The 11,936-nt window shown below is 41.4% G+C and overlaps 1 protein-coding gene across 1 annotated transcript; it reads left to right on the top strand.

The window, feature by feature from the left end:
- The first annotated feature begins 4,869 nt into the window (after positions 1–4,869).
- MIS18A (MIS18 kinetochore protein A) lies at positions 4,870–10,296 on the top strand. Its single transcript, XM_056858729.1, has 5 exons — positions 4,870–5,071; positions 5,591–5,657; positions 7,484–7,606; positions 9,663–9,756; positions 10,216–10,296. The coding sequence occupies exons 1-5, from the start codon at positions 4,870–4,872 to the stop codon at positions 10,294–10,296; spliced, it is 567 nt and encodes a 188-aa protein (XP_056714707.1).
- The last annotated feature ends 1,640 nt before the right edge of the window (positions 10,297–11,936 follow it).

The raw sequence follows: 11,936 nt of genomic DNA, 5'->3' as shown, positions 1-11,936 counted from the left end.
CAAAACCCAGTCTAGAAAAACCAGCTTGCGTATGCATAGACTGAATGACCAGAGAAAAGGCTGTAGCAGAAGTATGGGGAGAGGACTACTATCCTTTGTAGAGTTTCTTTGAAATCAATGGGCTTAGACTAAAGAAACTCTGCATAAGATTGCACAGACAATGCATCATCAGCTGTAAAAATAGTATTCCTCAAGCTATCACTATCCAATGCCTCCTGAAAGGAAAACTGGGATCTAGCCTAATCACAGGTAGTGATAGAAACAAGAACTCTGTGGGTTCACAGCTCTACCGTATTTTTAGTTCCCTGTACTGTCCCTATGATAAACTTTTATATTTGAAAAGGGCAAGAGTCCAGTAGCACCTTAAAGACTAACAAAAATATTTTCTGGTAGGGTATGAGCTTTCGTGAGCCACAGGTCACTTCTTCAGATACCTGAAGAGCTGTGGCTCACGAAAGCTCATACCCTACCAGAAAATATTTTTGTTAGTCTTTAAGGTGCTACTGGACTCTTGCCCTTTTTGACTACTGCAAACAGAACACGGCTACCCACTGTGTTTTATATTTGAAATGGTTAGTTTTCCCCCTATCTTTTCCTAACTTTTCATCTTTGAATAAGCATTAAATAATACTTACATCTGTGTGCCTTCAGCTTTGTTGCATCAACTGAGGGTAAATCTAGATAGTCCACATAATATTCATAAGACCAAACATAATCTTGTGGATTTGTTCTGTTGGCCATTTCAATGGTGCATCTCAGCCAGTTCAGAACTGTAACCCTAACATTTATTTTTGTTAAACTGTTCTTGGGCGTTGCCACAAATGGATTGCGTAAAGTTGTAAATTATGTTTCTTTCATCTAGGGATCCTCAAGGACTGCTTAGACATCAAGACACCATTCAGCAGCAATGAAGGTCACCCATGATGACAGTTGATTGGTGACAAAATGACTAGCTATACCTCTGCTATAAAACTAGTATAAAAGAGACTTAAGAAAACAATACACAGCCAAAATATGAAAGAAAATCTTTGCAATAGGTAACCAGCAACACAACCAGGTGTGGTGTAGTGATTAAAGAATTGGATTAGGTCTAGGGGAGACCACGGTTCAGATCTCTGCACACCATGAAACTCACTGGGTAACCTTGTGAAGGGCCTATGGAAAACCCCCAAGCATTCACGTGACACGTGTATGTATAAGCAGAACACCCCCCCCTTCATTCACTTCCATGCCTGAAAGCAGAAACACACAGACACACACACATCATCCAATAAAACTGTCCTCTTTGAGGACAGAACTTTCCCTCCCTCCTTTCCTGGCACCAGAAGATAAGGAATTCTAATAGAACGCTTTGTTCCCCCATATAGCGGAAAGGCTAAGTTATGTATCACAATGCTGAACAATGATGATTGTAAACTCGTATGTTTGAAATACGTAATAGCCTAAAAATTATACAGCTAACTGCTTGCCTCAAGGGTGGAGGGTGTCAGTCTCCCGCCGATGTTTAGGTCGGAGCCGGTGCATCCAGCTTCTATTCTTTGGTGAAATAAAAGAGCTGTTAGTTATCCAACCTCATCTCAATTGTCTTTCATTGGACTCTAAGGATAACTGGGTCCCAACACTCCAACAAATCATTCTCTTAGCCCACCATATCGTACATGGCTGTGAGGATAAAATGAATGACTGGAGAATCATGTACACCCCCTAGGGCTTCTTCAAAGGAAAGCAAGATAAACTGTAATAAACACTTAAGTGCTTATGAGGCTAGACAATACTTTTGAAGGAGTTTCAGTAGTCTGAAAGCCCTAAACTCAGTGTGGGTGGGTGTGCATATGCATGCATATACACTAAATTTCCCCAGGCCTTTGCTCATTCAGAATAACATTAGCAAAGAGCTTAAGAACATACTCACTGTATGCGTACAAACAGAGGTCCCGACTGCTAGGACAGTCTGTCTACATCACTGGTTCCCAACCAGGGGTCCGTGGACCCCCAGGGGTCCGCGAGAACTAAATTAAGGTCCGCAAAACAAAGTTATAAACCCATAATAAATTAATATTTTCAATTAAAAGTTCTCTATTATAAAAATATATATTCAAATATTATTCTAAGTTTAATGTTTAACTAACAGTTATGATTAAAGTTTATTTTCAAATTCTCGGAATTTTGATTTTGAACCTTGGGGTCCCTGCACCGAACAAAAAAGTCCTAGTGGTCCCTGGTCAAAAAAAGGTTGGGAACCACTGGTCTACATCATGTTATGCTGACCACATGTAGGCACAGGACAAAGCTACCAGGTGTCATCCCACTGACAAGAACTTTTAACCCCTGAAAAGAAATACTGCCCACCTCCAATCTAAGATGCTGTGGAAATAACAAGCTGTATTATTTTGAATGTATACAAAATCCTTCAGCAATTTCCACTGTCTGTGTGTTAACAGTTTTTTTTTTAAAGAGCATATATGTGGAAGAAAATATTCTTTTGAAATGTGGTGTTGGAGCAGAGTGTTACGTATACAGTGAATGGCCAAAAAAACAAATCAGTGGGTTACAGATCAAATCAAATCTGAACTGACCCTAGAAGCTAAAATGACGAAACTGAGGCTGTCTATTTCGGTCACATTATGAGAAGACAAGAGTCACCGGAGAAGACGATCATGCTAGGAAAAGTTGAGGGCAGCAGGAAAAGAGGAAGACCCAACAAGAGATAGATGGACTCTATAAAGGAAGCCAACAGCCCTCAGTTTGCAAGACCTGAGCAAGACTGTCAAATTTTGGAGGACGCTGATTCATAGGGTTGCCAGGAGTCGGAAGCGAACTTGACGGTTAGTTTCTCTACTGGTTATGATTGAAAAGCAATTGGTTAAAAGGACTGGCTATAATGGAAATAGAATTACATATGATATCATCTACTGGTTAAGACTGAAAAGCAACTGGTTAAAAGGATTGGCTATAATGGAAATAGAACTATATATGATATTAATTTACTAGAAAAACAATATGTATTAAATGAGTGTTAGGGAGATATGGAGGATTTACAAAATGATTAATTTTTAATAGAAATAATTAAATGCTTTTTACTATACTAATCCATTTATTATTAGGGAGATTTACTATTTCTCTTTTCATTTCTTTTCCTTTTTTCTCTTTTATATGATATTATTAATTTTAAGAATTTCCTTCCCTCATTTTTGTTCTGCTATGGAAAATACACTGCTACAGAGATTAATAAATATTAACAATAGTACTAGGATTAGAATTTTATGCAAAAGAGATTACAAATTTATTGCAAGATGAAGGGAGACATAGGGGAGATTACAATTTTGATTGTATACATATATTTTTAACAAAGCTACCTATCTGTTACTATTCTTTACTGTTTATATCTTTGTTAAATTTTGTGATAAATAATCTTGGGAAAATAATAAAAAAATTATTTTTAAAAAAAGGAAGCGAACTTGACGGCACTTAACACACACATATGTGGAAATGCGTGTGATAGACTGAGACAGCAATCCTAAGCAAGAATCCTACCCAGGTCTACTCTGAATGAATGAATGAAAAACCTTTAATGGCATAAGTAATATTACAATTGTTACAGAAGGTACATAAAATATGTAGCCATTAAGATAAAAACATTAGGCCAGTAAATACCAAAAATAGAAATTACAAACTTTGGGTTTTTTGAACTTTCATCACATCCACTAGAAAATTGGCAACATCTACAGTAACCTCCGGATCGGAATCATTTAATAAAAATTGACGTTTTGCTTGGGTAGATAGGTGATATTTGGAAAGAAGCCAATTTTTTAACCATTTCCCACAGGGTGTTTCATATAGAGGGCAGACCAACAGCATATGATCAATTGAGGCCAGGGAATGGGTATCACAGGGACAAGTCCTTTCCTGGATTTGTTGATACCTTCCATATAGCATCCTTGAAGGAAAGGCATTAACCCTAGCGAGAGAGAAGGCTCACGCAGGTCTACTCAACGGGTCTTAATCCTAGGAAAGTGCTCTTTGCAACTCCCATTTGAACTGATTTCACATGAACACATGAAGCTGCCTTATACTGAATCTGACCCTCGGTCCATCAAAGTCAGTATTGTCTACTCAGACCAGCAGCGGCTCTCCAGGGTCTCAGGCAGGGGTCTTTCACATCACCTACCTGGTCCCTTTAACTGGAGATGCCGGGGATTGAACCTGGGACCTTCTGCATGCCACGCAGAGACTCTACCACTGAGCCACAGCCCCTCTCCATAGCTCTCCAGGGTCTCAGCCAGAGGTCTTACACATCACCTACTTGCCTGGCCCCTTTTAACTGGAGATGCCGGGGATTGAACCTGGGACCTTCTGCATGCCAAGCAGACCCTTGGTCCATCAAAGTCAGTATTGTCTTCTCTGACCAGTAGCGGCTCTCCAGGGTCTCAGGTAGAGGTCTTTCACATCATCTCCTTGCCTGGTCCCTTTAACTGGAGATGCCGGGGATTGAACCCGGGACCTTCTGCATGCCAAGCAGAGGCTCTACCACTGAGCCACGGCCCCTCCGTCCTAAAGGCATCCCTAAACAGCGGCCTTAATGCCAACAGCACCCAGGTAGCTCGCCCGGCCCTGCAGCGTCCCCCCCCCCACCCACCCCAAAGCGAAGGAGGAACAGGCAGGCGCAGGCTCCATAGGCCGAAGCGCCGACAGCTACGGCGCAGGCGCACAGCAACCCTAACGGCCGCGGCGTCTCCCGCGCCCTTCGGCTGGGAAGAGAACAATAGAGACGGCTTTTTACTGTGCGTCCTAGAGCGGGGCCTTTCCCCTCCCGCGTTCCTTTCCGGGGCTGAGGAGGGGCCGAGCGGGGAGCGGGCGGTTTGAAACGGAATGGCGGCTCCCTCGGCGGGCGAGGCGTCGTTGTGGCCGGTCCTTTCTCCCGGTCGCCTTGGGAACGGGAGCCCAGGCCGCCGCGGGCCGGGGGAGGAGGAGCTGCCGGTGGTGTTTCTGTGCGGCGGGTGCCGACGGCCGGTGGGAGACTCGCTCAGCTGGGAGGCCAGCGACGAGGACGCCGCCTGCGTCCTGCTGAACGGTGAGGCGCCGAGGCGGCCTCGCAAGGCCGCGGGTTGTGCGCCTGCGCGCTCCTTTGCCTTTGTGGGGGTGGTTGATGGCAATGTTGGGCTGAGCATATTATGATCTTTATATGTAAAAGACGGTCCTGCTAGGAAAAGTTGAGGGCAGCAGGAAAAGAGGAAGACCCAACAAGAGATGGATGGACTCAATAAAGGAAGCCACAGCCTTCAGTTTGCAGGATCTGAGCAGGGATGTCAAAGACAGGACATTTTGGAGGACTTTCATTCATAGGGTCGCCATGAGTCGGAAGCGACTTGACGGCACTTAACCCACACACACATATCTGAAGAAGTGAGCTGTGGCTCACGAAAGCTCATACCCTACCAGAAAATATTTTTGTTAGTCTTTAAGGTGCTACTGGACTCTTGCCCTGATCTGTATATGTTTCACTTTGCTGGCATGTCTAGCCTACTCATTAAAAAAATATATATATCATTATTTTGCTGTTCTCCATTTGTCCCGTCCCCCCAAATTTCAGGTGTTACTCTCAACGTTTCAGTGGACAAGGAGCAAAGACTTTCAAGCCGGGCAGGTGAATATGGCTGGTAAGGAATATCATCTCCTGGTGCAAATTAGATGTTTGGGGAGACAATTCATCCTCTTTAAAGCAAACCTTTATTTTGACTTAAAATATCCATGATAGCTAACAAAGATCCTGTTATTTGGAATATGGCTGGTAAGGAATATCATCTCCTGGTGCAAATTAGATGTTTGGGGAGACAATTCATCCTCTTTAAAGCAAACCTTTATTTTGACTTAAAATATCCATGATAGCTAACAAAGATCCTGTTATTTGGAATATGGCTGGTAAGGAATATCATCTCCTGGTGCAAATTAGATGTTTGGGGAGACAATTCATCCTCTTTAAAGCAAACCTTTATTTTGACTTAAAATACCCATGATGGCTAACAAAGATCCTGTTATTTGGTGGAAAGGAGAAGAGGAAGTCACAGTTGTGCATTCTGAAACATGGGAGTAGGATAACCTATATATAAAATATAATATTGGTAATATTAAAAATTGTATTTTTCAGGCCATTTTCTCTGATTAAGCAAGGCAATGAACTTAGCTTTCAAGTACCTAAAAGATATATCTTTGGATGTTACATGTGTGCATTTTTTACATCTTAAGGGAATTTTATTTATATTTGTTTCTGGCATTCTTTCAAATGTTAGTCAAGTTCATGTTAGGTTAGGGATGAATGTTTTGCACTTTACTTGGAAGTAGTCTCTCAGCTCATTCCTGAAGGGGGGGTGGATACACGACAGCCAGGAGCAGCACAGCTGTGCCACCTCCTCTGAGGCTTCCTGGCTGCCACAGATGCTAAAAAAAACCTATTAGATAATTCTAAAATTAAAATGAAAGGTAAATGCCCCATAGAGACAAGTGAGGCTGCACCACCGAAAAAGGTTGTGCAGCCCCACTGCTGCTAAAGGGGGTGTCCCTGGGGTGAAAGGGCTGTGGAAGCTGCCTAAAGTTTGCCCCTGCACCGGTGAAGGTGGCACCTTATCTGTGAGGGGCTGTAGCTCAGTGGTAGAGCATCTGCTTGGCATACAGAAAATCCCAGGTTCAATCTCCAGCATCTCCAGTCAGAGGGACTAGGCAAGTAGGTGATGTGAAAGACCTCTGCCTGAGACCCTGGAGAGCCACTGCCGGTCTGAGTAGACCATACTGACTGTGATTGACCAAGGGTCTGATTCAGTATAAGGCAGCTTCATGTGTCCTTCATGTGTTCAAAGGAATAAAATGTTTAAATGGAGTATTTTGGAATGTTAAAAGTCTAAACTGGGCAAAACAGCTTTGTCCCTTCTGCATGTTGAAAGAAGAGTGCAAAAGGGCTCTAGAATGAATCATATTGTGACCCTCCTCTCTCTTTCATACGTAGTGCCCACAGGCTTCATGTATCATAATGTACTCAGCTATCGTTTGTCCGGCACAAACGATAGGCAGCTTCCAAAGCCCTTTCGGGCCAGGAACACCCCCTTTAGCTGTTGTGGAGTTGTGCCTGCTAAAAGGCAGGTGTAACCCTATGAAGTGTTTCACGGGGCTGATGGGGGGATATTTTTAATTCCCCACTGCACTGCAGCAAGCTTCTATTGAGGCGGTGTGGCTACACTGTCCCCGAGCACAGGGTAAATACCCACCCACCCCTCTCCCAAGATTGGGCTGCCTGTGTTTGAGAAGGAAGGTGTTGTTTTGCAAGGATAAAATCTATAGAAGCTATACTTTTCACTACTGTACCTTTTCAGTGCAGTTTCTTTCATTTGTACAGAAAATAGTAGGTAACATATAACACTAGTTGTGGGTAAGAGCTAATTAGTAAGCTGTTAAATATTTGTCAACTAAGTTGTTACAATATTTTGCTTTACAGCTTGTTTGAACCCTTATTCTGCTCTGGGTGCAAAATGACACTTGGAAGCATCTACAGATGCACCCCAAGACATCTTGATTATAAAAGAAATTTATTTTGTTTAAATGTTGATACTCTTGAAAGGTAAGATAAATATTAACCAGATAATTTTTTATTAGATTTGGTGATTTAAACATTCTGAACCTTGAACAGTTGTTCCCAAACGTGAAAGTGTTTCTCTTATACAAAGAATTTGATGGGAAAATGTTCGGTTTAGTCCTTTTTTCAAGACCTTTAATTCCAGTGCATGTTTATCCATGTTATATCAAAACTGACACTTATTCCCTTTGACATACTGGCAGTTAGTAGCAGAGTTGCCCCAATCCCTGCTCTGTAAAGAACATAAGAAGAGCCTTGCTGGATCAGACCAGCGGTCCATCTAGTACCGGATCCTGTCTCACATAGTGGTCAACCAGTTTCTCTGGAGGTCTAACTACAGGGCATAGAGGCCGAGGCCTCCCCCTGATGTTGCCTCCTGGCACTGGGATTCAGAGGTAGATTGCCTCTGAGCGTGGAGATTCCCTTTAGTCACCGTGGCTAGTAGCCACTAATAGACCTATCCTCCGTGAATCTGGCTAATCCGTTTTTAAAGCTGTCTGTGCCTGTGGCCATCACTACATGCTCTGGCAGCGATTTCTACATTTTAATCACTCACTGTAAAGAAGTGTTTCCTTTTGTCCATCCTAAATCTACTGCCCATTAGCTTCATTGGATGCCCTCAAGTTCTAGTATTTTTGGAGAGGGAGCAAAAGTTCTCTTTGTCAACCAACCAACCAAGGGTCTTTATTACAGTCCATGACCAGCAACTCTCTACCATTTTCTCTAGGAAAACTGGCCATTAGGCCAGGCCCAGTTGCATGGTAAGGAATCCTCAAGGACGTACAGAATGGCACCTCACTTTCCCCTCTATCCCCCTCCCCACACTATTTCCTCTTTCCCTCCGCCTGTCAACCCCCATATCCCATCTCCTTTCCCTATCTCATTTTCTCCTTCTCAGCCATTCACCCACATATTTTTTATCTGCTTCCCATCTTCAGCAATATTTATTATTTATTTACTTCAATTATACTCCACCTTTCTCCACAGTGGGGACCAGAGCAGCTTAGTACATTGTTCTCCTCTCCTCCTTTTTATCCATACAACAACCCTTTGAGGTAGGTTAGGCTGAAAGTATGTGACTGGTCCTACATAACCCAGTGAGCTTCTGTAGCAAGGTGGGGATTCCAACCTGGGTTTTCCAGGCCCTATTCTGAAGCTCTAACTGCTACACCACACTGGCTTTCATAGGGTGGCTGCTGTTGAACAGTAGCAAGCAGCCAGGCCTAGTTGAGTCATGCACATAGGGTGGTATCAAGTCACTTCCAGCCCTAGGTTTGCCAACCTCCAGGTGGGATCTGGACATCTCCCAGAATTACAACTGAACTCCAAATGGCGGTGATCTGGCCCCCACAAGAAAATGACTGCTTTGGAGGCATTATATCCAGCCGAGGCCTCTCTCCTCCCCAAATCCTGCTCTCCTCAGACTCTACTTCAAAATCTCCAACAATTTCCCATCCTGGAGCTGGCAACCCTAGTCAGGCGTGGCCCCAATGAGTCCTCCATCAAAGGCCAAAATAAGCCTGGAAAGGACCCTGCCCTCTCCCCCTGCCTTTTTACTCACAGTAACCGAGCCTGGAATACTGTGGTTGCCTAGAAACAGCCACTGAGGGAATCTTGCTTAAAGCTACTGGTACTCCTTTTATCATTTTGGGGTTTTTAACTCCACAGTATATATTTTTTTTAGATTTCACTTTTTTTTCTTCCAAATCTGGGGCTCTTCAGATTAGTAGAAAGATCTGTCTATTAATTGTAGGCATGATGCTTATAGAGTTCTGCTTGCCGTATACCTACTCGAAATACACCAATAGTTGAGCCATGCAATAATAGCTCTGTTTTCTTCATCTAGGCAAACTCTGCCTATAGTACAGACCCTCAGAATTTGCAAAAAAATATTCAGTAGGACCAACCTGTAAGGAGTTGTGTTTTTCAATAAGCACTGTCTTCATAACTACTTGCTGCACTTTATTTGATACATTTTCAGGCGTATAGCTCTTGCTGAATACTAGCCATAACACTGCTTATAAACTGTTAATTTTTCAAGTTACACTTTAGGATCCATGGAACAAAAAGCTAACATTAATGAGGAACCTCTCACTCTTGAGAGTCGAACTGACTTAGAAGAGTCATTAGAGAGGGTAAGATTATTCTATGTTCACATGTTGCTGTTTTTCAGACTGGAAATATTAAAATTGTTCCTTATTAAGATCCCTCTTATTTGTCGATAAGTAAGGATCTCTTTTGAGTAAAATGGGTAAAAAGATGGACATATTCTGTACCGCTGTGTATGCCCGTGTTCAAGACAAATACTGACTTTATCTAAAAGAGTGGTACTGCAAGTATGCTAAATCCTAGCGTGTGTCTACTGAGCTCTGTGGCTGTTACTTTCAGCCTTTGACATTCATGCTTTAAGCATGGATGAGCTTGGGATTCTTCTATCCCCGGTTTTGAGATAACCACTATCTTCTGACCATACTGGTAACATCTTGAAATTAGGAAGATTCTGAATACAGAAACAGTTTATTCATGGGTTCCTAGAACTGTCTTAAAAATGAATTAATGTGAATTAAAATGGTATTTTTTATTTTGCTTAACAGGCAGAAACAATATTGAAAGTCCTGGAGCAACGACTGTCAGTAGTTGAATCAAGTTTTGCATCTCTGTATTACATGGGTTAATCTATGTTTCACACACTTCCTATTATTGGCTCTTGGAAACTTATTGAATATTACAAGAGATTTCTTGCTAAAACCATAAAACCTGTCATCTCCCGAAGAAAGAAAATGCAGGGCTTTTTTGAGGGAGGAACAGTTAGATGAAGTTAGAGATCCGTTGCAGATCTTGTTTTGTTTCTTTGCAATTCATCTTTTAAGGTTTTCTAAATGTTAGTGAAATACACATCACATTGATACTCGCACAACTTTTTTACTTTATGTAGCTCCTGACATTGTTTTGGCAGCTGATATTGACAGGGCTAACCTCTTCTGAAGAAAATGGTATTTGAAAGGTTGGCACAGATGCATGGCATAACATTGGAATCCTTCATTCATGATGGGCAGCTGTTTAGTCCTCTGATGTAATGGTATTAATAGGGCTACAACTCTGCCATTTCATTAGCCTGTGTTGAACTTGATTCAATCATCTGTCTGAATTTTTGTTAATTTATCTTGTATTATGAGAGTTGGAAGAGTAAGATTTAAATCTTATAGGAAACTCAAACTGTAGGCTGATGAGATCTTCTGAACACAAAAAACTGCTAAGTAATATTTTGACCATGTTAAAATAAAGTGAAAGACTTTAGATCTTTAGCTGAGTTTTGTGAATGCATTGTGTACCAGTTATTGCAATAGATTTTATCTTAGGCTTCTTTTAATGATGTGTGACATTTTGCAAGCAAAATACTTGATGTCACTGTTCTGATAAAATTGAAATGGTAATTCTGCAGTTGAACTGGAAGTTAAAATGTAAAAGGGTTTATATTGTAAATCTTTGGCTTTAGTCTCAAACACCTCCAAATCCAAAATTAAAGTTTCATGCAATTTGCCAGACTTGAACGTCTTTTATGTTCCAAATCACCTAGGTGGAATTAGTCATCACAGATTTCTCATTATGTTGTAGCACATTATGTTCACTTCTAATTGGGGCACATAATTCAATTTCATCCTTATTTTCTTTTTAAAAATGGAAAAATAGCCACTATTTATTAGCAGAAGAGTTTGGAATAGATGCTTAAATAGTTGTTTCAAACTATAATGCAGGTGGAAGCTCAAGCTAACATTATTTTTTTTCCTGGCTATTTTGGTCAGATATATTTCTTGATAACTTAAATAGCATTGACAATATGACTTTGCAGCCTTGGGTGGGGGACTGACCAGAAGAGAACAAGTTTTTTTTAAGCCACTGTACTTGTTCTTTAACCATATTGCATAATTGGCTAGCAACCAAAATGTCTCTTTCACTATACCTGCTGCCATATCTTGGGGCTCTAACATATCTTCAAATGTCTTAAGATGGTGTCTGTAGATTAATTTCTTCCAGTGTAAGTGTATTGTGAGTTGGGTCTGACACATCCGTTTACAAGGGTAAGTGCTCAGTAATAACATCAAATCCAGAATAATCAAACAGAACCAGCATAATCAAGATAAAATACAGTTTAATGAAGTATTTATTGAATCAAATCTCATATTAAATTTTGGAAAACCTGTATTTAGTCACACAAACAAATAGATCAGATACCAACCTTTGTTGTCTTGTCTTAAAGGGGTATTTTTGTGCACTAGAATAACGGTTGGTAATTTCCATTGAATATCCTTTCCTG

Source organism: Euleptes europaea, chromosome 12, assembly GCF_029931775.1.
Source record: "Euleptes europaea isolate rEulEur1 chromosome 12, rEulEur1.hap1, whole genome shotgun sequence".
Lineage (NCBI taxonomy): Eukaryota > Metazoa > Chordata > Lepidosauria > Squamata > Sphaerodactylidae > Euleptes > Euleptes europaea.
This window is presented reverse-complemented; position numbering and strand designations above follow the sequence as displayed.

Bases quoted from the DNA above. Each gene is read 5' to 3' on its own strand.
- MIS18A (XM_056858729.1), top strand. From the start codon at position 4,870: ATGGCGGCTCCCTCGGCGGGCGAGGCGTCGTTGTGGCCGGTCCTTTCT. The intron at 5,658-7,483 runs GTAAGGAATATC...TTTGCTTTACAG, and splicing joins CGGGCAGGTGAATATGGCTG to CTTGTTTGAACCCTTATTCT. The intron at 7,607-9,662 runs GTAAGATAAATA...TAATTTTTCAAG, and splicing joins AATGTTGATACTCTTGAAAG to TTACACTTTAGGATCCATGG.